This window comes from Tetrao urogallus, assembly GCF_951394365.1.
Source record: "Tetrao urogallus genome assembly, chromosome: 1".
NCBI classification, from domain to species: Eukaryota; Metazoa; Chordata; class Aves; order Galliformes; family Phasianidae; genus Tetrao; species Tetrao urogallus.
Window position 1 is genome coordinate 158,941,990 of NC_136813.1, and position 26,298 is coordinate 158,968,287.

A 26,298-nucleotide genomic window follows, 5' to 3' on the forward strand; every position below is an offset into this window, starting at 1 on the left:
CTAAGACTGAATTTCATATCCCAAGGGATCGAGATCCTGGTCCAGAAGCATCAGAGAAGATTCTCTCAGCTTCTGTAAGAATTTTCGGAGTTCTTCCTTTGAAAATACCTAAGAATAAAAAAAAGTACATAATTGAGTTATATTTCTTTGCAAGGAATTGCACTGGTATCAAAGTGAATGGTGGTTTGCTGAGCTACTCAATGTCTTCACTGATTTTTCATCTAGAAGAGTGCCCGCAGCAGATCCATATTTCAGAAAGGTATTTGGTATGGGACTGGGAGCAGTAGCTGTACTCAAACCCCACAAGGAGTGTCCAGATACTGTGTCTCAGCTACTACACAAAGTACTGGGGAACTGACAAGTTTAATTTTCCTGTTATTGCTGGCAGAGATATTATAAAGGCAATCCATGCAAATGCATCACAATGTTTTTCTTAGGCTCGATGTTTCCTATCTGGTTTCTAATCCTCTACTTCCATCCAACACGGATGCCTTTTGGGTATGTGATCTTTGTGAGGTATGTATTTTGGGGGACTGAATTTGGGGGTCTTGGAGGGAGAAGGTTGGGTAAACCAAGTGCTCCCAAGTGAAACCTGCTTATAAAATGCTCTGAAGTGTAATGGAGAAAAAAAATCAATTATAATGAAATACAGTTTTATAGTTCAACTTTCAGTTCAATTACTGTTATCGAAAAATTGGTACTCAGAAGAACTATTCTGCCGTCACCTTTGGTGTTTCAAAGTTAACGCTCGGATTCCTTTTAATCAGCATAAAAAGAAACTCTTTACTACTGCAGTGAATGGGAAGAGACGAAGAAACTTAGGATGTTCAGTACCATATGGTGTCTTCCTTTCTGTACGGAAGCTTCTTTCACAGCCAACCCACGGAGCTTTTAATTAGAAGCCAAGCTGCCTGCAGCTCTCAGTAACTCACCGTATAGAGCTTGTGTCGCTCGGATGCCACCATGTCAGCCAGCCGCAGGCATTCCTGGTACTGCCCAGTACTGTGCAACACCGTGTGCAGTAAGAAGCACATCATTGGCAGACACAGCTTTCGCAGCAGAATCATCTGATGTGTTCGTTCGGGGTCCTCCTCAGCATCCTTACCAAAGCACAATATACATTAGCATTACAAACACCCACCTTTAAAAGGCAACATAATCAAGATATTTGTAGTGTCAGAGGAAAAAAAAACAGGACTAAGCCTCAACTGGACTGCCAGATCTGGTTTATATCATACCTGAAGGGGAAGTGACCTATAACTGGTGACTGCAAGGCCAGAGAGAATTATTAATAAGTAAAGAGAAGGACATGGAACTAAAGATGACAACGGTACAGTTGGATACAATCCAGCACTTTGTGGCCCATGGCATGACATTAAAAATTATTTTACCTCTCTAACATCAACCATCCATCCTCCATCAACAAACAGCAACACGTTGTACATTTTCTCCTTGACATCACTTGTAAGACCATCCAAGAAACTTTTCCAGATACCATAGTCCACCTGGCAAAGAAACAGGAAATTATCTTCTGCTGGACAGAGTGATTCCAAGGCTACTGTAGCAGAATTTTCACCTCGTGCATAACAGCCAGCACTGCTGTAATTTAGATTAGAATCTTCACCCAGGGAAGAGTTACTAGGGAAATCAAATACTCAGATTTATTTATAACATTGATAAACAATACATTGTAGCGAATACTTAACCATTACATAATGCAGTATTGCAAATAAATGAGTCACACAGGAAAAAAGTATGAGAATTTCTTGTGCAGTGGCTCCACTATTGTACTGTTTTCTACTCCCTCTTTTGGCATATCAATACAGTACTTTATAAATAGAGTTCTTAAGCAAAAGGAATGAGCAGACTTCTGCTTCGTTAAACTAAGACTGTCTCTTAAGCAAGAACATAAATGTTGATAGTAAATAACTTTTACCTACCTCGTACTTTTTTTCTTTATGTTCATGGGCCACTTTTTCAGTGAAACTTGCTTGTGGCAACAAAGGCGGCTTCTGTGGAGCTGAGTTCATGTGCTGAAACCATTTATTGAAGATTTCATGGGCTTCCTGCATTGCATTGGAAACAATGTTTGGACATCTGTTAATTTTGAGTACAGAAAGGAGCTCTCACTATTCTGTAAACTTTCAGGTACAGTGTATCCAGGAATCAGAAGTTTATTCAAATGGGTAAAGCTTAAATTGTCACCAGCAAAGCAAAGCCACCATTATTTACATTATTATCACATTAGTATTTATTAATAACTCGGAACACAGTTTATTTAAAACTCACCAAATATGCCCTTATACATAAGTGTTCTCTTATAGCATTGTCGTCTTCAGCTGGAAGAGAGGCTTCTATTCCCTGTTCTTCCCATTGGTTATATATTTCTGCTATAGAGTCTTGAGGAATCTTCACAAACACGTCTTTTGCAGCTTCATGCTTCTTGGATGCTGTAAGAATGTGAACTGAGTATCAACTGCTGTGCAGTTTCCATACTTTACCTACATAAACTGACAAACTGTATCACAGTTAAGTCACTATAAGGAAAAAAGATGCACTGCACAGTACTATACTCTATCACACCCATGCCTTTTAACATACAAGATGCAAAGCCAGATCAAACATATTGCCAAAAGTCAATGAGAACAAAACCAACACTTAAAAAGTCTACAGTATTTGTGAAGTTGAGTACCCAAGAACTTCCTCATGATAGCATTGCTTTGCTTGAGTGCTTCAGCCCTCTGTGCAGGATCAAATACGAGCCAGTCAATTACATCTATTTTCAGCCGATCTGCCTGTAAAAACCAATGTATTTATTAGAGTTACTAACATTTAAAACACACAGGTGGCTTAAATGTAATTAAATAATCTTAAATATAATAAATCTACTCAAAGAAATACTCAGGCTTCCAGAGATCTTTGGACAGTCTTACAACGTATTAATAAGAATCATTTTATTCACACCTTTTGTATCAAAAGCTTAGGAAACCTGGTTTAGGGAACCTGGTTGGCAGGGAGGTTGGTCTCAATGATCTCTAGAGGTCCCTTCTAACCCCTACAATTCTGTGATTCTGTGAAACAATCTCTGTGGTCTAAATTCATCCAAAAAATCCATTTTGAAATACCTCCAAAATTTTCAGACCAATGGGTAAGCATCAGATCTCAGGAACTTCTATGAATTACCAAGTATGGAAACCTTAACACGAAAGCACTGTATAAACGTGGTTTATTGAATCCTTGCTATGAACTTTAGGGTTACACTCAGCCTGGGACCAGTTTTCCAACTGTTGCTACTTCGTTAGCTCAGAGGGCAAGAGTTGAATTTCTTTTTATGAAATAGCAAAAAATTTACTCCATGTTTACAAAGTATCAGGGCTTTCCAAACACTACTCTGGAAAAAGGCTAGCTATTAATAGTACCTCCAATAGTAATTGTCACTTAAATATTGAATTGGATCCAGCTGACATTCTGTGGTGATGACAAGGAACCTGTCAGCACAAACTAGTCTGTAGTAGCTAGAATGTATCATTTGAACATAGAATGAAGTACGTCTGACATCCAAACTATTAATCCTCATATTTCTTAGAAGCTACAATACTCTACTCTCAGCTACAACGTATTTTGTCACAGGTATTTCACAGGCTTCACCTTTACTTACTGCTCTCACAGTGACCTGCTCCTAGTGACACACAACTCAAGCCCAGAAGATCAAAGAGATGTAGAAACAGAAGTTAAGAGTTCATGCAATTCATCTCCTTGCTTGGCCACATGAAAGGCATGTTTCTCCCACAGACTCTCACAAGGCAATTTCCAGCAGTGTTTAAAGAGAAATATGGAACAGATGTGATGAAGGACTGAAGGACTCTGCTTGATTGCAGATTGGAATAGCTCCCTAACAAAGCACACTCACCTCTGTTGTGCCTGTGTCCAACATATGATCATGGTGACTGAAATCCCCAGCATCCTTCTTGCGGATGTTCTCAACAACAGTTTTTGTTATGGCTGCAACATCCAGGCCTAGGTGAAAAGAGAATTGCACAGTGGGGATCAGAAATTCAAATTTCCTGCTGAATGAATTTCAGACTGGAGCTGTGGACCTTGTTTCTTACATTACCTGTAACTGTTACTGGGCTGGTCACACTCTCACTGCCACACTAAATTATAGGCTTTTGAGATACATAATTTATTGCACGTATTTTAGATGAATAATATCCAAGATAACAGAAAACACCAAACAGTCTGTGCTGGGGACCTGCATGCAGATATGTTTGTCAAACTTCAGAGCATATATTTAAGATGGGCAGTTAGCATTTAATTTCTGCTATGTTTGGACATGATCCACAAGCAAAAGTGGTATTTAGCTTGTTTTAGAAATAGAATTGCTATTCCAGACTACAGGAAGAAAACACAATATAGAGCACATCTCACCTGCTTCTTTTGCTAACTCAAGACAGTGGTGGCGTTGATCGCTTTCAGTAACATCTTCTAGAAACAGAGCATACTGGGCAACAGCCAGCTCTGGGGGCAGGTGGCTCACATAAAAAGCTATTAAGTCTGTGTGCTTCTCTGATATCATCCGCTGAAGAACAGAAAGCAAATATTAAAAAAAAACAATGTTCCTCTGTGTACACATCTAAGTTATGAATATTAAATAATGGGTAAGCCAGATGCCTAATTGTGTGGGGTTTTTTTCCCCCTTGTACCGAAGACTCCACTTGTTTCTCAGCTTCTAAACAAGGGTCAGTAATCTCCTACGTAAGCATCTCTGACAGAAATGCTGTATACTCAGGCACCTCCATGCATCTATTAGGAGAGCACTAACTCTTTCCACCATGTAACCTTTACTCTCACTTTTTCCTCCTTTATGTCTAACCTCAAAGAAAACAAAATAGAATTCTGAAGGCTTACCTGAATGTAGGTCTTTAGGACTTCAACAGAAACTTCCTCCTTATTGCAAACAAATACAAATTCAATTTTAAATGAGATAATGTAGCAAAAAAACAACACCAAAAAACAACAAACAAACAACCCCTGAACACCAGGAAATACCAAGGGCAGCCTGTACAATGCAAACAGCTTTAGCTACAAACCAAATGTTGATTTCTGAGCCATCATTTTAGTTTGATATGGTTATCTTGTGTCTATGCAGATTTTTAAGCAATAACAAATTAGTGTGACATCCCTCACCAAAGGGTTTTCAGAACTTAAAGAAACATCCACTGAAGTGTATTTAGAATTCCTGTTCAGCCCACAAGGTGAGTTTCTCGTTGCAGCTAACAACTACAAAATCTAAAGCCATTGGATCATCAGGTGCTGCAATAAAGCAAATCTAATTCACAAAATGAAGCGAGGTGCCAGCCCACCTTACATTTAATTGATACAAATATTAGTGCTGCTGACTCCAGGGCTACTAGTTCATAAATCTACTGCATTCAGTCATAATCAGTCTGTAAGCTGGAAAATGCTTAAAACCATGCAGGCTGACTTTTGTCAAATTCTTATTATCATCTGTGAGTAATGCAAAGCACTGCAGCATTCAATAAAAACAAGCTTGCCTTACTTTTGTCTCAGCACTTTGATGAGTGCTGACAGTACCTGAGAAGATTTCTCTAAGTTTTCTCTACAAGCAAGAATACTAAAAGCACACATAAATGACATCAGGGATTCTGATCTAAGAACTTATTTGAACTGTACTCAAAACATCAAAACTAACTTCAAAATATATTTTGGCAGGGGAATGAAGCAATGAGCAGACATTAAAAAAAAAAAAAACAACAAAACAACAAGCACAATAACTGAAAGCTAAGTTGAAATCAGCTAGAGAATATATTAATCTTTTAGCAAAAGAAGAACTTAGCTCATATGTATGCTTCTAAATTTTAAAGTAATAGAAAAATGGGGCTTTAATTACTTGTGATTGCCTCAGGAAAGAGTAACTGCAGCTCTGTGACTCATCCTTCTATTCAGCACAAAGTGGCTAGGTAGCTAGCAAGCTGTACGTGGTATGTATTTGTAGAAGATACAATGGCTTTGGCTAGGACCAAAAGGAACTAATTGCCTCAAACAAATGCATTTATGAGCATCCAGCAATAAATACAATTCTAAGGGCAGTGCCTGAATCAGGTTATTTCGGCTGCTGTATGTAAATCTGACCTTGAATTCTGAGTTAGGCCCTTTTTTCCACACACAGGCTTCTAAATAAAATCTGCCTTCCTCAAAAAACATTTTTGAAGCTGACCTGGAGAGGAGGAGATGCTCTTTTTAGGATCCAATATCAACAAACACACTACAGGCATGTAGCTCCTCACCAGCCCGGTAGTAATTTACCACGACAGTACAAACTTTGAGTATTTAAATGCATTTATCCTAATTCAAAGAGCGGACACTGCGACAAGAACTTCACACTTACCTTAGTCTGCTGGCCCAAAGTGCGGAAAAACAGAATAAGATGTGTCATGAAACGAAGGAGGTGCCCTGGCAGCACACTTCTGTCTTTGGAAAGCCATCTGTTGAATTCTTCCATCAGACCTGTAGCCACCAACCACATGTCTGTATCAGTCAGACCCCAGGAAAAGCACCTAAGAAATAGTTCAAAACTACGCATCTATTCAACTAATATAGTTTAGCCTAAAAAGCACAATAAAACAGAATTGCAACAGCTTGGCTAATATTTATGTTTGGTTTTAATATCTGCTAAGCATTCTGTAATTTTTAGACAAAGTTGCAGCAATATTCTCACATATATTCTGAATCATTTACTCGATTTCATGACCGCCTCCAAAACTATTTTGTAGGTCAAGCTGCAGAAACCCCCTGTAGTTCTCAATTAAAGAATCAGCCTTGCTTTTAGGTGGAGTTTGCCTACTGTGCATTTCTAAAACCCATTCACAGAGAAGTTTCTGGAAATATCACCAGAAATAATGCAGTCGGTTGACATTTAAAAGTCACTTAGAGAAAAGCTCACCATCCACGTCTCCCAGTATAATGAATTTCTGAATCACATGATAGTGTTCTTGATTCTCCTCTATAACTCTCTGGGGAGGAAAACAGAAAGTCCAAACTGTGAATAAAATCTCATGGCACAACATGTTAAAAAAGAAAAAATAAAAAGGCAAATTTGTAAATGAAGCAAAGGTTTCTTAGAGGAAAAAAAGCAGCTCTCTTATTTCAAAGGGCGTTCTACATTAAAAAAAAAAAGAAAATGCACCTGCTATGTCCATGTCAAATTATAAGAATACTGACAAACTGAAAGAGCTAGAATATAGATCTGTGATGTTAATGCTTTCAGAAAAGAGATCCGAAAATAAGGGCTTTTTGCTTTGAACAGAATAAGAGTGTATCAGAACAGGTTCTACATTGTCATCAAAGGTGCAACAATTTCTATGAATCCTTAAAGCAAAGGCCTGTGAAATGTACTTGAAGACATTTTTCTGCAGGGAAACTAAAGTATGAAACACAATTCAAATGAACCAGTGAAACTGGCTGGTGGCAATAGCACCAGAAAGGCCATGGCAGCTGAGTGCATCTGGCGAGCTGCTTCCACCTGTAAGCTCTTTATTTGACCCCACCAAACATAGTTTCAATTTAATCTTTATAAAAATTAACATATAAGTTATCTATTCCAGCTTAAATGAAATACTCCGTGTTCAGGACAAATACAGTATACTAAAAAATACGTGCTTTTCAATTTTGAAAGACCTGTTCTGAAATATAAATGCAAACCTCCTACAAAGAAAACCACAAGCAATCAATTTTCACACGTTTTATCAGAGTGTTAAAAATGTGATTTACACTGTCTGCTTCGCACGTCTGACAGCAATTTGTGGTCCACTGTTTCTTTAGCACATTCAGTTAGTTTGGCAGATAAGAAACAAGACAAAACCTGTACCTTCTTCATCATTAAAAGGCGGCAGAAAAATCTATTTGAATTAAGTATACATTACAGGGATGGAAAACCTGTTGCTGTTTTGTGAAATAGTGGAGAAGCCCAAACAATTGTGTAAGTAGAAATAGCAAACAGTGAGGAGAAACTGTAAGCACTATATACCGTTTTGTCTGTTGCCTGAAGTTCTTCAAAAACTTTTTCTGAAGTCCAGCTTTAAAGTAAAAGAGAGAAGGTTAAAAAAAAAAAACACCACCACCACCACAAACATTATGTTGAATATTGTGAAAGGATCCTTTGTTGAGGGAAAGAACATAATTGCTACCTAAAACTTACTTGGTTTCTAAATACTCTCTAGGGAGCTCTTCCATCTCCTCTGCAGTTACTACTGATGTTCGTATTTCTTGCTCCACAAGTGTATCCACCATGACCCTGAAATATGCCCAAACTGTGTCCTCCCAGGTGTCACAAACTGGAAGAAGCTGTGTATTTTCAACAACAGAACAAAACAGAGCAAGAACTGTTAGAGATGGAGAAACATCAGAATCCAAACACATCAACTGTAATTTAAGCTCAGGTTTTTTGCTGTCAAAGCAGATTAGAAGCTATCACAAACAGCAACCTTTCCTTCACTGACACAGGATAAAACCAAAAATCCTTTCACTAAAATAATGGTCCAGTTCCTGGATTATTTTTAATCAGAAGTAGTCAAAATAAAAAACCCTTTTACCTCCTTTAACCGGTGGCATCACTGTGACACCATTCCCTCTTTTTTGTAACAGTTCAGAAAACCAACCCAGGTGAAAACAATCCACTCTTCTGCTGCGACATTTTCCAGCAGGGCCACCTTCCCTCACAGCTTTATGTCATGGCTGCACAAGTCACAGAGGAACCATGAGTGGTGAAGGAATGAAGGAAGGGCTCTGTGGCAATGCCATCTTGGAAGTGTTTGAACTGTGTTACTTTATCCATATTCTAAGAAAATACTGAGAAAACTACCTACAAACATTCCCATTATACTTCTAAAATTATAATAAAGAAAAAAGTCCATCTGAGAGATCACTGAGCAAGAGAACCCAGATAGTGCTATTATACATAGAATAACGCACTAAAACTTTGTATCTAGTTCTTATCCAAAACTTACTAGGCTCTTTCAGAAGCCCTGGGACAAGTTCCAGATACAACACTGCACTTCAGGAAACGTTTCTCTCTTACAGCAATTTTAAAATTACTGAAGTTACAGAAAATACTGAGTTTCATTAAACGTGTCTCCTTTGTCAAAAGGAGGCAAGCATTTTCTGCTCTGTACTTCAGTATGACTTTACAATGCCTCCTTCTGTAAAAGAGCTCATTTCAAACTTCAATGAATAAAAGAACTGTAAAAACGCACTAGTAATCCTTCTTTTATTTTGTGAATCATTTTTATTTCTAACACATTGATCCAAGACAGGGAGGGAAACAAGGTGCCGAGCTCCTCAAGTACAAGACTACCACTAACAGCAGGTAAACTTTCATTACATTGGTTGTAACTTTCCTCATCACCTTTTCATACGTAACCCCCCCACACACACACAGTTTTGTGCTCTCCTTTTCCTAAATAGTGATTTATTTATATACATGTATAAAAAACATCACTACTAAAGAGGAGAGCACAGAAAATACCTGGAAGATTCAAACTAATAAGAGGAGAGAATTACTTAAGACTATCAATAGTGAAATTTGGTTACAGAGTCATGTCTAGATACACCAACTTGTCTGATGCTTGCAACTTAAAACAGTGACAAATCAGAATATGGTGCATGAGCGGAGCAGTGGCTGAACAACCTTTTAGATAATACTAAAATCTCAAATCTAAAGCAACAAAATTAGAACTGGTTGTACTGACAGTCAGCAAGAATAATACTAAAAGTATATATAAATATACTAAAGTATATTTAATTAAGGCACAAAAATCCTACAGAGAGCATGTCTGCTAAAGAAACACTGCTTGCTACTGTCATGATTATTAAGCTCTTGAAAGCATATTAAGTATGTCTTTATAATGTTATTATCACATACAAAAACAAAATGCACAGCTGTCAAACATCAAGTACTAGGAGGCTTGACATACCTGCTTGAGGTTTCCACTGAGTGCTGCATAGATTGCTCTTTCATATCTGTTAAATTGCTCCTAAAATAAACAGTTGAAAAATTACCTGTGAGTTAAAAAGCACCCATGCTTCCTGATCAGTTACATTTTATTAGAGACTAACCCGTTACAAAGTGTTCCATGCACTTAAAAAGAAAAGTTGGAAAACGATGTTTTTTCCTTTCCCATTCAACTGAGTCAAGGTGGAAGCCAGCATCAGCAGCTACACTGTCAACCAAGTAAAAATGACATATCCAAAGCCTTAAAGATTGATGCTGATTGGGCAGATTTCTCAATACATGAAAAATATATTATTTCAGAAGTCCTCTTAGAAACATGAACTGCAAATCCCACAAACAGTAAACCAAAAAGGTAGGCTTACTTAAAATCATGTTACTGAGTTCAAAGAAATTCAACATGAATACCAAGCAAATTAACACTATCTTACCTCTTCAGCCATACGCCAACAACATATTTTCCAAATGCATCTGTATGGATTCCCTTCAACAGGCTGTACCTCGTTTCCTCCTTGCAGAGGATAATAATAATAAAAGAAAGTTATTAAAAAAAGAAAGCAGTAAGATAAAAGTCTATTTTCTGTTATTAACCTTGTTTCAATCCCTTTGAAACTCTTTCCAATGCTTATCAATGATTATCAATGGATTGTCCTGCAGGGTAGCTCTTCTGGCAAGTCTGGTAAATGAATGTCTGAAAATGACAGTACTTTAAGCATTTAGTTGCAATTTAGCCTTAAAAAAAAAACAAAAACCACCAGGCTTTGACCACATTTGACCACAATATAGGTAGACTATTAGTGTTAGAAAATACAAAGTTAGGGGGCAAGAGAATTTTTAGTAAATTTTTGTATTTCAAGGACTATAAGCATCTAATAAATGCTACTGCTTCAGTGCTGCTGCCACGCTGCATGCCTCCGCATGACAGTGCGCATCACAGGAAAAAAGCCAACACCTAACAGCAGCTACGTAGGGCAACGCTCCAAAACAAGGCTAAGGCACCAGTGAACTGTACAGATAAAAATAACAGCATATCAGGATTTGAAAAATAGTGAAGCACTATGCCTTCCAGTCTCAGGTGTGCATAGCACTCAGACATGTTCATAAATCCTCTGCTACATCTAGCAGAGTCCAAATACTATAAAACCATGTATTTTTCCTCCATTTACCTTTGCTATACTCTTTAGTCCTACTGTATCTTTTGAAAGACAGATAGAATGTTTTGGAGTCCATGCAATAAAAAAAAGATGGCTTAATGACTTTAAACTGGAATGGCTTTAAACTGGAAGAGGGTAGATTTAGATCAGATATCAGAAATTCCTTACTGTGAGGGTGGTGAGACACTGGAACATGCTGCCCAGTGAAGCTGTGAGTGCCTCCCTCTGGACACATTCAAGGCCAGGCTAGATGTGGCTGTGAGCAACCTGGTCTAGAGGGAGGTGTCCCTGCCTACAGCACGGGGTTGGAAGTAGAGGATCTGAAAGGACCCTTGCAACCTAAACCATTCTGTAATTCTAGATGGCAGAAGGTTTTCTGATATTGAGAAGAAACGTACTGAGACATGAATGGTGGTGGTGAAGATCTACACAGAATTCCTAGACATCTGTTTTCCTAGCTGTTATGCTTATATTAAAAAAAAAAAAACAACAACAAAAAACTGACTTTACTATGCCAAGTGGATTTGGTGAACTCGAACCTTCAACTAAAACCATTTCATACATGTTAAATGTGATCAACAGACATGGCAGAAGTATTTTAGGCATGAGAAAGTCCCTTAATATTAAAAGAAAGAGCTATTTCTGTTTGCTAAAGAGAAAGCCCTCTGCTTATTTTCACAGTTCTCAAATGCAGGTAGAAGAAAATACCTCCATTTATGTTGGGATCATGATACAATTTCCATCCTTCCAAAGTTGCAGCTCTCCAGGCCTGACCACATCGTTTGCATAAGCGCTGTGCCTAAAAAATAATGGATTTTTTCTGCTATTGACTTCAAGGGAAAAATGTAAACACTATTAAAATCATTAATTTGTGTCAAGATTGTATGAGGCAAAAAAGAATCTTAAACTCAAAATAACGGAAGGATCACAAAGTAAATAAAATGCAATCAAGTGTGTTTTTCATTAAATGTTTTAGTTTCTATCAATACTTACGTATTGATGTCAAGTTATAAGTTAGTACTTACGTAACCTTAAAGTACCACCTTGTTGCTTAGATCCCTTAGCCATCTCTTTACCTACTTTTCTAATTGACACAGCTTGCCAAACCCCTCGGTGCTGCTAAAAATAGCAAGTCTAACTTTCCCATGGTAGCAGTAGCTACTCACTAGCACAAAGAGCTTTAATTCAAAGCTGTTTTGAATAGCATGGAATGTAAAACAGAAACTGTACATGGAAAAATAACCCTAAAACAAAGCCTGCTTACAATTGTTCCAATCCTATACTCCTGGAAGAAAAAAAACAAAACAAAACAAAAAAAACCCCCTGAAGATTATCTGATTATTCTGACTGGTATGGCTCCAACACTGACAAAAACCCATGAGCATCTGGAGACATCGCAGTGTGTGGGCATGGTTTGTTTTGTCCAGCTCCATTCTCTTCATACTGGAAAGGCTGCAGACAGTCAGCCATTTTAGGAGTGGTGACAAACAGAAAGAAGAGGCAAGCTGGTTAAGCTCACATAGTATGTATATTATCTATCTATCGTAAGATAAATAAACCAAGGCTGATTCTTGCTTTTAACTTAACTCTTTCAGTAGTGAATAAGAGACTGCACACTTACTAAGCAATAGGAACACTGTAGTGCAACAACTGAAATAGCAGATTTATATTCATACCTCTCTGAAGCAATGTGGACTTGTGCCCATAATATCAAACAATGAATGGACAGGGCAACAGAACACCAGCAAGTAACCATTTTTCTAATCTGAGGTCTTGGACACAGGAATCTGAAGTCCCTTTTTCCTTTCCATTATCCAAATGTCATTAGATAAATATCAGAGCCTAGTGTAAGGGACTGAGCTTCCAGCTGAGGCCTTTAGACCACACCACAGTACAACTATTTACATTAAATCACAAAAGCTGCTTTACAATTGGGAATCTTTATTCAGAGCAGCTTTAGGACCAGAACTGCCAGATGCTACTCAGATAAGGATTAAGGCAAAGTATACACATTGTATATTTGTAAGAGCAGGCAAGAAGCAGAATTATTGTAAAAGGGTGAATGGAGAAGAACAGCATGCTTTCTAGAATATTCAGATAAAGTCTATTTGAAGTTTTTCCTTGTGAAAACACCTGGCCACACAATAAAGGTTAAAAAAAAACCAACAATAAAAGAAACCAACAAAAAGTAACATGCTGGCCATGACTCTCCCTCAGCTCCATTCAAATCACGCAGCCAAGGGGGCATTAGAGGAGCAGAGCAAGCAAAGGCTGCTTAATTAAATGCTATTTCTAAGGAAAGCATACATAAAAATCTCTCTTTAGTTACAAGTGCAAGCATGTTCCACTCCAAAATATTAATTTAAAAGTTAGTTTGTAAGGTAATCTACTAATTATTAGACATGAAATTGGGAAGTTATTTGAAAAATCTCATGTGTTTGGCAGCATTTTGTACAAAATCACTAAGGTAAAGAAAAAAACTACATTATCAAATAACCAAAATAAACGTGCAACTTTTTCCATAATGTCTATTTTACACCTGAAGTTACTTAACTAAAAGCAATATTTTTCCCACCACTGATTTAGCATCACTGTCAGTACTGACAGTTTGCTGAAAATTAAATCCCTACAAGACAAAATTAAATAGACATTTTACTACATAGCTTGTCATTAGCTTCAATAGTAAGATTTTAAACAAATTAAACTAGTTAATCAAGAATATTCTTTAACTCTCTTTGACTTACCTCATCTGTCATCCCTGCTCTGATAAGAGTGAAGAGATACTTCAGTAATCTTGCATCATCTTCTCGATCCAAATCATCAAGTGGCAGTTTCTGCCTTATGGGAGCATCTGGATCCTGCAAGGAAAAAAAGGAACCATCCATCCACTCACATAATGCATATCTGCCTCTTCCAATGATTTCCTGACCTGCTTTACAATTTAGAGTCACATTTTCATATTGGCACAACATGTTATACAGCCCACATAATATCTAGCAGGATACTTCCTTGTATTTCCTATTTCCTTTATTTCCCTTCTGTCACTGTTCCTACCAAAGGGAGACACTGCAATCCCTTTATTTACTTTATCATTATGCCTTTGCTTCAAATCTCTCAACTTCCAGCTTTTCTCACCTTCAAAAATCTTCTCCCCTTCTGCCTATCAGCCTACCTGACTATCTATCCTTCTCCAACTTCTCAGCAGCCTTTTCATAGTAGTTGTACTTGCTTCTATTTGATACAAATATATCAAGATCCGATAATCTTAATCATTATGCTACTCATCCAGCAACTTCCAACTTCGGCATTCACTAATACTCTCTCATCAGCTAGCTCCTTACTGCTTCACAATTTCTGTACTGATTTTCCAACTGAATGCCTCGCGATTTTTAGATACTTCAACAATTTATAGATAGCAAAAATCACCCCGTCCCACCAATTTTTAGAAAACAGCACATATGCTCTGTGTAAAGCGTTCTGAATGGTTTTTATGTCCATTTTGAAACCAAGTCTCACATTTAAGTAACACTTACCAACTCTGTAACCAGAGGCCGAGAACTTCCAATGTACGCACTCAACCGTCGCTGCTTCAGGATATGCAGCGTATTCTCCCTGGGAGCAGTGAAATGTTTTTGAGAAAAAGGATTTCTAGCAAACGTTTTAATAAGGCATGAAAATAAAAAAATACCTCTGGATTGGTGGAATAGGGTTACAAGAAAGACATATTTGGTTTGGTTTGTGTATCAATGAACAGTGTTACTGTAGTGAAAATGTCAAATTTCATTAGAAGTGCAATATTAGAATCAATTCATGTGGCTTTGAGTTCTTTCAAAACCAGTTTCAATGTATATGAACTATGGATTGATTTCTGCACGAATAAAATTTCCCACTAGCATTCAGCATTGTCAGTCTTAGACAGAAACACAACTTAGGATGAACACATGATTCCAGAAGCCCGTATTCACCTATCTTTAAAACAGAGCTTATAATAGGAACTAGAATCAAGAAGGCTTTGCTCTCTCCTGCCTTAAAATCCTTCACTGATAACAAAGATGGCAATAATGACTTCTGGTGAAGGATCAATGGCAAAAGCAATGACATGAACTTCAACAGGCAAAAGTTCAAGCCAGACAAAGAACTGAGCACAGAAGAGAAACACATGAGAAGAGTTTTATCCAGGCTGATCAGCAGATGACCATCTCTTATTGTGTCTTTTTATGAAAAATTAAACTGTCATCTGTGTGAAATTAAATCAAATTGTTTTGACAAACTTCTGTCATCCTCTCCTCCCAAAAGTAGTACCTGACTTCTGAGAAGTCATACCTGAACTGGGGTTCAGGTTTTCCTTAAGTTCTAGGAACTTAAGGAAAAATGAATGAACAGACCAACTTTTTAGGTGGCTTAGGACTGATTCTGTGTCTGGTTCTGTGAATATCACACTTCAGGAAGCACGGATACAATCAAAGTAAGTCTGAACTTACCAATATACAGATTTGGCATAAAACTCAATATTATCAGAGAAGTTCCCAATTTCATCCTTGGCAATGCTCTCTAGCCAATCTACCACCAGCTGGAATGAAATTCAATAGGTTTTTTTTTATAACAAACACACAATAAATAATATCCTGTCTTTCATCACTGAATCTACTTGTTATCTACATAGTAATCCAAGGTATACATATCCTAAGACAACTTCACTCTAAGTACCCAGTCTGAAGGTTGCTTTTGCACTTGATGTATTTCTCACTGGATGCTGCAGTTACTACTGTGCTATTTAATAGTTCCTTAATTACCAACAAGTTTCAGATGATTCACATTAGAACAGTTCTCAGCCTTCCATGCTCTCCAGCCTAGCCTGAAATCTTTCTGATCTTTAGAAATCAAAGAGCAATATTTCTGCACATACAGAAAATAACAAGCCTAGATGAATATAAAGAAATAACTACTTGAAATAGCTTAATAAATCACACAGAGCTCATATTTTCTAAAGCTGACATAATATTAATGTCATAAGCATTTAAGTGTTGACTCATCTATAGCATTTTCACCATAAAAATTCTGTCCTACCTGGCTTTGTCGAACAAGTGCATCTTTCTGAAACAAGTTGTCTACATTTGTCTTTTCACTTGCATTTAAAACCTATTCAAGAAAAAGTTCATCACCACTTCATGGAAAAGAAAACCACAAAAACATGAATATCAAACTGAACACACATTAATTTCCAAATTGGCTGTAAGCTCGGCATGCTCCCCTCCCCTGTCCCTTTTCAGAAACAGAAGATGCTACACATCTGTTTTATTTGGATCAATCACCTACCTTCTGTCACATTAAAATCTGTAAAAGACTGGTAATATAATTCAAATGTATGGCCACAGACAGATTTTACACAGTAGATCCACTGATTCCAGTGACTGCTCTCGTATTATCACAGATTCATTATTTTGTATGAGGAAAAGCCCAGACATTTTCCCAGAGCTCATATGAGCACTAAACATGAACAAGCAGAAAACAAAACAAAACAAAACACATGGACCAGCCCCAAACCCTGATCCTTTTTCCTGCTCTCCTGCATGAAGTTAGCCTTCTTACAACAAAAGCAGAAGAATACAAGCGTTCTTCTAAGTAAGACAGATAGGAAGAGACTTTATGGCACAGCAGAGTTTAATTTAAAAGCACTGACAACTTAGCAGTGGGAATCATAGAGGAAGCTATTTCATGACTGAGAAAAAAACAGCTACAATCATAAATTTTACAAAGGCTGAGTTGCTTTACTTGTTTTGTCTTCCTAAGCATATTCTGGCAGCAAAGGCTGGAAGCACTGTATTGAGGCACACAAGACTACAGCTGAAACAAGAACACTCCGAAAAATTTGATTTCTCTTGAGATAAATTGGAATCAGGATTGCAAAGCACCAGCCAGCTTGAGACCACATGTTCTTCTAGGCAAAGCAGAATTATCTCTGCCCCAGAGAATATTATCACTACAGATGCAACTTTTAAAAATAAATATTCTGTAATTTCCAGTGGATTTTCCAAGGGCATGAGGAATTCTTAATGAAATAAAGCAAAATACACTTGATACAAACGTTTAAACTAGCACTTTCAATTTGGAATTGAATATATTGTGTAAGGTGAATTTAACTATATGTAGAATAATTTAATATTTGTCTTGATAATAATTTAAATGAATCTCATCTTTGTTTACCTTCTTTTACCTCTGAATTTTGAGTGGCTGCAATACTGGAATTATTAAAAAAATAAAATGCAAGGATGTAGCTTTAAAACGTATCCTATAAAAAAACAGTAGTACTATTCTTCACCCTCAAACTTACTGTGATATCAAAGGCGGTTTCATCTTCCAATGCAGATTGTATTCTGTCCCTAGAAATGAAAATGAAAAACCTTAACTACAAAAATAAAGCTGAAACAATTCAGTAGAATGCATAATAAAGGCAAAAGCACTTACAAATCCTTTCAAGTGTTTTATAAAAATACTACAAGTTAAGAAAGTAGCAACTGTTAACAACTTTCAGCTCCCATAAGTAGGCAGTAAATAGGCATCACGATCAGCAGTTAGTTCCACAAACAAATAAAAAAATAGGCACTTAATTCCTTTACTCTGTACTTAGTTTGCAACATGTCTAAGAAAGTTAGCTCAGTGTAAAAAGGCAAAGGGCTTTTCAAAGAAATTACCTATAAAGTGAGGACAACAGTCTCCACGTTACCATCTCCTGCTTGAGAAGCCACAAGACACTGGCAGTTTTTGAAAACTTCTGCTGTCCAGGAGTTGCTCTGTAAACTATCTTCCCCAGTATGTTCACCTGAAGTAAAGAAGCAGATATAGTCAGTACTGCTCGTCACTTTTATTTTTACAATCCCTGCTGATAATGAACCATCAGTCTACAGTTCATTATTTAAAAAAACAGACTTCTTAAATGTGATGTTGAGAACTCTACTGCCAATTTGTTAGGAATGCGGTAGAAAGCTCTTAAATCACCACAGTAAAATGATTTTATTTATTTATAGCTCTGAGAAATGTGTATTTTTTAACCCAGCTCCCTATCACTGACAAAAAAAATATCTATACACCACTTCATGCTTGCCACTTGCAGTGAAATGGCAGTCAGATGACATTTCTGGTATTCAGTAAGCTGCACAACAGGCATTCCTGTGCCAAAGCAGCGGATGAGCAAAGAGGGATGCTATTCAATGCCAGTGCTCGTGACTTATAAGACTTCAACCAGCTGGAAGATTTAAAGTGTCTAAGTTAAGCACTGCGACTTTCTCAGAATCAGAAAAAAGGCAGCGCGATTTCCAGAAGGGACAGGAAATTCAAACAAATATAAAGAGAAAGACCCATCCAAGCAACTTATTTACCTGATTATTACATATACTTTCATACTCATCCACAAGATCAAAAATGGTAGTTGATGTATGTTTCAGGAAGGAATGCAGAAAATCTGAGTACATGCTCATAGTAGCTAGAATACACAGAAGAAGAAAGCCATATAAGATATGATGTGGTTAAAAATCCCAACATTAAAAAAAAAATCCTTCTGATGCCAAGGTATCTCATCATTAATAAATGTTATCAAAGACAATGATGATATGAACTGTTTATACTTCATAAAGTCAGAAGAATTTACCAGCTAATATAAAAAGATACATAGAGGCTATGAGATAAGTAAAATAAGTATTAAACATTTGCTGTAAATCTGTCATCTGAATTTTAAAGACAAACTTGCTTCTATGCCTCCACAAAGCTAATTCAATTTGTGTATTACATCACCACAGCATGCCATTCGTGTCATCAGGTTCCACAGAGAACAAACTGGCAAAGCTCCAATAACTGGAAAAGCTAACTTCCTGAATTCTTTAAACTAGACTGTTTCTGGCATAGAAATATCTAAGTGAGAAGATACAGGAAAACAAGGCCATGTATTTGTTCAATTGTGATGAAAACCTCAGATCATCTCACCAGCTTCCCCAGGATCATCCTCACGCAACAGTACAGCACTCATGGTGACATCTTCTGTCATGTCTAGATTTGTAAACATTCCTGTCTGCTGAGGTGAGAGCATTGCTGTCCAGTTACTTTCATCCAACTAAAAGCAAAACAATATAAAGAAAATAAACAGCAAACTCAGACTACTACAAGGCTAGCTCCAAGGCTTTTTCATTCCATGTGAGTGGTACAAACAGAGCAACTCAAAAAATCAGTAATGAAATAACTGCCTTTAAATAAGGCATAACTATAATTTTAACAAAGTGTTCTCAAAAGATTAGAATTTTAATCTGGAAAAAGAACACTCTCTTTTATTTCAGGAAATAACAAGTGTGTATGCTAATCTAATCAGACCCTGCATTTTAAATTCCTCTCTACCATTTTTCACCCTAAACATATATAACTCCACCCTTTCACAGTCTGTTACGTTAAACTTTTTATTAACTTAGTATTTTGTTGACTAAGTTGTAAAGCAACTGTGAAGAATTAAGCAAAATAGATGAAATTTTTATCAGAACCGTTTATTTCAGTCTTTCAATCTTCTTAGTGAATTGCTCACAATACTGACTGAATGAAGCAATACATCTTTAAAGAGAAAACACAAGAATATTAAAGTGAAGAACAAACTTTCTTAGGTGTATTTTAGGGAAAGCCTATCTGGCAGAAGGGAGCAAAATGGCCAAAAGAGAAGATAGACTCTACGTACACTGCACAAACAGGATAGCTCCCTACATCTGTTCTGGTGACAGCAATGGTTTCTCAGCAGCAATTAATGACACACCAGGACCCAGGGATATGACTGTGGTTGATTATTTTTCCTGGCTGTTAAAATGCTCCCAGTCCAAACCAGAAAAAACAGACAACCAGATGACACTGCTGTAAGTCTCTTAAGCACATCCAAAAACTGTGGGCATATAATGTGTTGTTGACCTCTTTATGCCCCAGCTTCTAAGCACAGTATTTTGTCTGCCTGATTTCTCTCTGCCATTTTTGCCCTCTATCCAGCCAGAACAGAATGCTGCAGCACTCCAAAACCTTCAGACAACTCAGCAAACATAACTCAATTCCAGAAAAATTATATCAGCTCCCTGAGGGAAATACGAGTCTGATGAGTGCTGTAATCTACCAGCAAGTGCATTGCCACAAGATACCCTTTTCCCATCAACCTCCTGTGAAAGCTTTTGTCTAGTCCTGAACTTCCTCCTGCTAAACTACATTGGATTCAGACCAGAGCACTAAATACTCACAAAACGCTATTTACAGAATATCAAGAGGCTCTGAATCACAGGCAGAGTGCTACTACTAACAGCTTTATCAGTGCTGATCAAGAGTCAATAGGATCCAGAGCCATACATCTCAAAAAAACCAGTGGGCTGCCACAAACTAAAGAAACAGCCAAAAGGAAGAACATATTAAAATTCATATACAGAAAAATATGTTGTTTTGAGTCAACTTAAAAATAAACAGATAAAATAGTTCAGATGTACCTACTGACATTTGTTTGACAATCATTTGTTTTACCAAAGATGTAACCATAGAAGATAACGTCATCTAAAAAGTAATCAGAAAAGCTTGCTCTTTGAAGTTCAAACATTAACATGCAAATGAAACTTATTCCAGAAGAGTGCTAAAATAACAAAAAATTCTCAAGGTTCAATTTGCTGACAGAACAATCATTCTCTGAAGAATCTGTAAACTAGCGAAGTCAAGATTTTTGCAGTCACAAGCTGATGTTTTAAGGACCAGTTTAAGATATATGGGGTATTTAAGAAGGCCTAAAAACTCTTCAGTCCTCAGTACATCATCACAAAGAACATCACAGTAATAAATAATACTAGTATCAAACTTCAACAGAAGCAGTAATAACAGTAAGCTTGTTCCACCTGCAGTTTGTCCCTGGTGTAAACTACACAGAGACACAGTAAACTTGTAGCTTCCTTGAAGTTTCACAGGAGCTAAAGGGAAAAACGTGCTCTAACTGCCTTACCATAGACTGATTGCCAAGCAGACCAGAATTCTGCAGAATCAGGGGAGATTTCCCTGCTGCTCCCAGGATGGTAGATGTGTCTGTCTGCTTCAGAGAGCTTCGAGACAGTGCAGTAACTGGAAGACAAAAAGCTTTCTTTGCCAACAGTCTTTAAGACCACAATGCTCTATCATGGATCTCTTGATAGCAATCTTGTAATGGAGACTGAAGTGTTTATGAAATCCTACTCAGTCATGCACCAGCCAGATCGGCCAGATGGAGAAATAATTTGCTTTTGTCTGTAAGTATTTTCTTTCCATCACAAGGCTTGAAACCCAGAAATACCAATTAGAAAAGAAATACGAGTCTCAGGCCTAAGTATTTTGAAGTGATGAGGTTAACCGTGAATTATGGAACTCAATAGTCTACACATAGTTATGCTAAGGCTATATGTGTATGACTAAGTCTGGAGCATTCTCAAGCACTAATCTTCCAAGCAGAGTACCCATAAACCTGAAGACAAAGCGCACCTATTGTCATTTCGGTTCCACTGGAAATCACAGAATGGTTTGGTTGGAACAGACCATAAAGACCACCCAGTTTTCCAACCCCCTGCTGCAGGCAGGACTGCCATCCACCAGAACAGGCTGCCCAGGGAAAGCCCCATCCAACCTGGCCCTGAACGTCCCCAGGAATGGGGTATCCAGACTTTTCAGGGCAACTGGTCCCACTGCCTCACCACCCACTGAGTAAAGAACTTATTTTAATGTCAATTCCAAATCTCCCTCTTTTAGTTTAAAACCGTGGCCTCCTGTGGACTTGCACCAACAGATCCACATCCTCCTTGTGCTGGAGGCCCCAGAGTTGAAGCAGTCAGTTTATAAACATATTACTCCTTTTAACTATGTAATAAATAACAAAATAAGACTTACATGGCTGGCGAAACAATGAACTGGAAGTTCGGGGAATCATCTGGCCTCTGGGTGTCATACTTCCAATACTGTCATCCAGGGATGTAAGAACTGATTAACAAGTTAAGAAACACTCTTTAGCTCTACCCAAAATGACTGTGGCAGCTTGGAAAAGAAGATCATTTTAGTGGGACTCAAATTAATAAGACAGACACATTTCAGACTAAAGTAGAAAGTCCCATTCACTTATCCTGAATTATATCACAAAATGCTTCAGCAAAAGGTTAAAAGCTGGAAGGCTAGAAGGGACACTCCAAAATACGGCTCAGAAACATCAGCATGACAGGTATGGGTTGTCCTGGTCCTCATAGTTGCTTGGATCAAAGAGAACACTGTTCCATGAAGTGCTCCTATATCCTGCATAAACCATAACAATTAAATCTTAATGCGTTAGGAAAGGAATTTTCTCTCCATTCCATGACATCAATGACTTTAACTACAAGGCAACGGAGTTCAATGCTCTACATATGGCTTACTTGGAATTGTTGGCAGAAAAGTTTCAGCCCCATTTTATATCAGCCTTCAGGTACCTTGAGAACAACAATACGATCAGGGCCAATATTGTGGTTGCAAGAAACTCCCCCACAAAATCAATAACAAAAAAAAGGCCACCAAACTAAAATGGAAGGATGAGATTTGAGCTTACGTACTGCATTCCTTTGCTATCATAATCAGAAAAAAGAGCATTATATTAGGTGCCAATTTATTAAACATTTCTTTTTATTGTATATAACTGGGGAGAAGAAAGTTCTGTGGAAATCTAACCGTATGTACTTCTCTTGCTGTCATGGTGCCTGGAAAGGTATGGTGCCCTGAATAAATACACCCTGATGACGTAAAATGTACACAAAAAATCATAAAAGCTAAAATATTTTAACAGAGAGATGAAAATTCAGAGAGGGTGTTGGCTATGGCTCACGTAGTTCTCTAGGCTGTCATCAACCCAACTTCATAAGCCCACGAAAAACTGTAAAACACCATACTATAGAAAGAGTGAGCACAACAACATCCCTGCCATTAGAATGGTCCACAACTGAGAAAAATCTATCTAGATATAGTCAAGAATTGACTATACAGGCATTTTGACTTTTACTCCTACTGACGTTCACTGAATAATCCATTCCAAGATATAGCCATGGCAGCTTTGACACGGTTTGTGATTTATAAAAACAACAGAGGGAAAAAGGAGAGGAGAGAGAATTTCCATTCAGAAGAAATACCACACTGTGACAAGGCAAGTCACTGCATCTCTTGGCTTATTCCTAAGCAATTCTGTAAAGGCCAAGTAATGCACTGTGCTGCTGAAAGATGCAGGAATATAAGGACATCATGAATACAGCATGCAACAACTGAACAGAAAATAAAAAGCCTCTGCAGAAAAAGGATACTAGAAACTCTTTTCTGAGAGCTTTGTTTTCGGCCAGGCTTGGCCATCTCTGTACTGAGGGGTGACAGTACCTCTCCAAAACTGCTTCTGGAAAACAAAAACACAAAGTAAGCAAAACACATCCAAGCAAAACATACAGTATAACGTTGCTCTCTTTAGCTAATCTTTTCTTTCAAATGCAAGTAACTTCACAGCAGTGATTCAAAATCCCAGTTAAAAACAAAACAAAACATTCCCAAGTAGTGATATCTTAGGTCCAAATGTCTTAGGTCCAAAAATATCATAGGTCCAAATGTCTATCCTATCCATTAGCAAGAATTACAAACAAATCCAACCAACCAACACAAGAATTTTATGCAGCGCTTATTGTGCTGGAGAACAAGAAGAATCAAACAATCTGGATATGAGCCAGTAGTATGTGCTTGCAGACCAACTATGTTCTGGGCTGCATTAAAAAAGTGGTGGCCAGCAGGGAGAGGGAGGTGATTTTCCCCCTCTACTTGGCTCTTGTGAGGCCCCATCTGGAGTACTGAGTCCAGGCCTGGGGCCCCCAGCACAAGAAAGATGTGAAACTCCAGAAGCAGGCCCAGAGGAGGGCCACTAAAATGATCAGAGGGCTGGAGCACCTCTCCTATGAAGAAAGGTTGAGGGTCCTGAGTTTGTTTAGCTTGGAGAAGAGAAGGTTCCGAAGAGACCTCATTGTGGCCTTCCAGTACTTGAAGAGAACATGTAAACAGCAGGGGGAACGACTGTTTACGAGGGTGGATAGCGATAGAATAAGGAGGAATGGTTTTAAACTGAGGAGGTTTAGGTTAGATATTAGGAGGAAGTTTTTCACACAGAGGGTGGTGATGCACTGGAACAGGCTGCCTAAGGAAGTTGCGGATGCCCTGTCCCCAGAGGCTTTCAAGGCCAAGCTGGATGTGGCTCTAAGCAGCCTTGTCTGGTGGTTGGTGACCCTGCACATAGCAGGGGAGTTGAAACTTTATGATCATTGTGGTCCTTTTCAACCCAGGCCATTCTATGATTCTATTGATTCTACAAATTGCAAGGTTTGGAAGCGACATCAAGAGATGACTGAGCTAAAACAGGGTTCCTAGAACAGGTCACACACATAGGCATCCAGCCAGTCTCGAATATCACCATAAAAGGAGACTACACAATATCTCCAGGCAATCTGTTCCAGTGATCTGTCACTCATACCATAAAGAAGTTGTTTTGTATGTTAGTGTGGAACTTCCTATGATCAAGTTTAGGTCACTGCTCCTTGTCCTATCACACTGCACCACTTTGAAGAACTCGGCCTCATCCATTTGCCTCCGACCTCCACTTCCCTTTAGGCATTTATAAACATGACTGAGATCTTCCCCTCAGTCTTTTCCCCAGGATGAACAGCAGAAAAAAACCACAGAATCACAGAATGGCCTGGGTTGAAAAGGACCACAATGATCATCAAATTTCAACCCCCCCTGCCACGTGCAGGTCACCAACCACCAGACCAGGTTGCCCAGAGCCACATCCAGCCTGGCCCTGAACGCCTCCAGCGATGGGGCATCCACAACCTCCTATTGGGCAACCTGTTCCAGTGCGTCACCACCCTGTGTGAGAATACCTAACCTAAACCTCCTCAGTCCCCTTGATCTATCACTATCTGCCCTTGTAAACAGCCATTCCTCCTCCTGTTTATATGCTCCCTTCAAGAAAAACGTGCAAGAGGAAAAAAAAAAACCCAAAAACCAAACAACACAACAGCATAAAGTTTAATCTAAGTCTTACATAAACACAACGTATAATACTATCCCACTGCACTACGTGAGGTTGGCACGGCTCCTCTGGATGCCTCGGGGAGGCTCAGCCGCACGGAGGGCAGCGAGACGCCGCCACCCTTAACCCGCCCGGCGCCGGTGACGGCGAAGGTCAGCGGGGAACCCGCGGCCCCGCTGCCGCTACTCACCTGTCCATGGCTGCCCGGCCCCACTCGAGCATTCCCGCCTCCGCCGGCCCTCGGCACGGAAGCAGAGGCCGCGCTTCCGGCCGTGAACGCCGGGGCCGCACTGCGGCTGCGCGCTGAGCCTGGCTGAGGGCGGCAGGGCGGGGCGGGCGGCTGTGAGGCGGTGGCGTCTTGTGCCCGTCCGCGGTACTGCGGCCCCGGGTGGGTGAGGTGACTTAAAGAAAAACGCCCTTAGGGCTGAAGTTGTCCCGGTATCACGTAACCTGCTGTGAAAGCGTGAGGCAACAACCTCCGTGGCAGGGGAAAGAAAAGTCGTAGGAGTTGCACAGAACTGCAACGTTACACGTTTAACGTGTTTTAGTTCTGAGCGCTTCCTCAAAAAACGGAGTAACGTCGGTGTGAAGTACGAGCGACGCACACGTTCGTATCTGGATCGGTTGTCTGGCGCTAGCCCAAACTCCAGGACTGGTCCTTGTCCAGGGCAGAAAGCTGGAAGCGAACGAGAGACGAGGAAAAGAAAACGCTCCCCTCAGCGCTGCCTCCGTTCAAAGTCCGGGCATGAAAACCGAGCAGAAGAAATACAGCTGAAGAGAAACGAGGAAGGCTCTCAAGAAGCAGAGCATGCATTTCTAGCACGATATAAGGGAGTTAAGATTTAAATCATGAAATGGATTTCTGAATTGCCATTAAGTATCACGTTTGCATCAACGCTGATCCTGACCGCAGGCACGCTGTCGTAATCTTCACAGTTTACGAGAGGACAGCAGAGCTCCACACGGACAGGTTGGGTGAGCAACGAGACCCCATCAACTAGCACCAACTGCCACCAACAGGTCAT

General features: G+C 38.9%; 1 protein-coding gene across 1 annotated transcript; it reads right to left on the reverse strand.

Moving 5' to 3' along the window:
* On the reverse strand, positions 1 to 26,298 carry NUP107 (nucleoporin 107; the record flags this gene model as incomplete). The annotated part of the gene is made up of 29 exons (XM_079533242.1): positions 1 to 108; positions 933 to 1,100; positions 1,392 to 1,505; positions 1,941 to 2,066; positions 2,290 to 2,450; positions 2,693 to 2,795; positions 3,911 to 4,017; positions 4,429 to 4,579; positions 4,909 to 4,947; positions 6,410 to 6,528; positions 6,965 to 7,034; positions 8,048 to 8,096; positions 8,219 to 8,364; positions 9,993 to 10,052; positions 10,459 to 10,538; positions 11,890 to 11,980; positions 13,926 to 14,039; positions 14,715 to 14,793; positions 15,663 to 15,751; positions 16,249 to 16,320; positions 17,513 to 17,561; positions 17,874 to 18,001; positions 18,558 to 18,661; positions 19,159 to 19,285; positions 21,173 to 21,288; positions 22,084 to 22,173; positions 23,511 to 23,596; positions 25,464 to 25,674; positions 26,145 to 26,298. 29 exons carry the CDS (start codon positions 26,296 to 26,298, stop codon positions 1 to 3), a joined length of 3,111 nt encoding a protein of 1,036 aa, XP_079389368.1.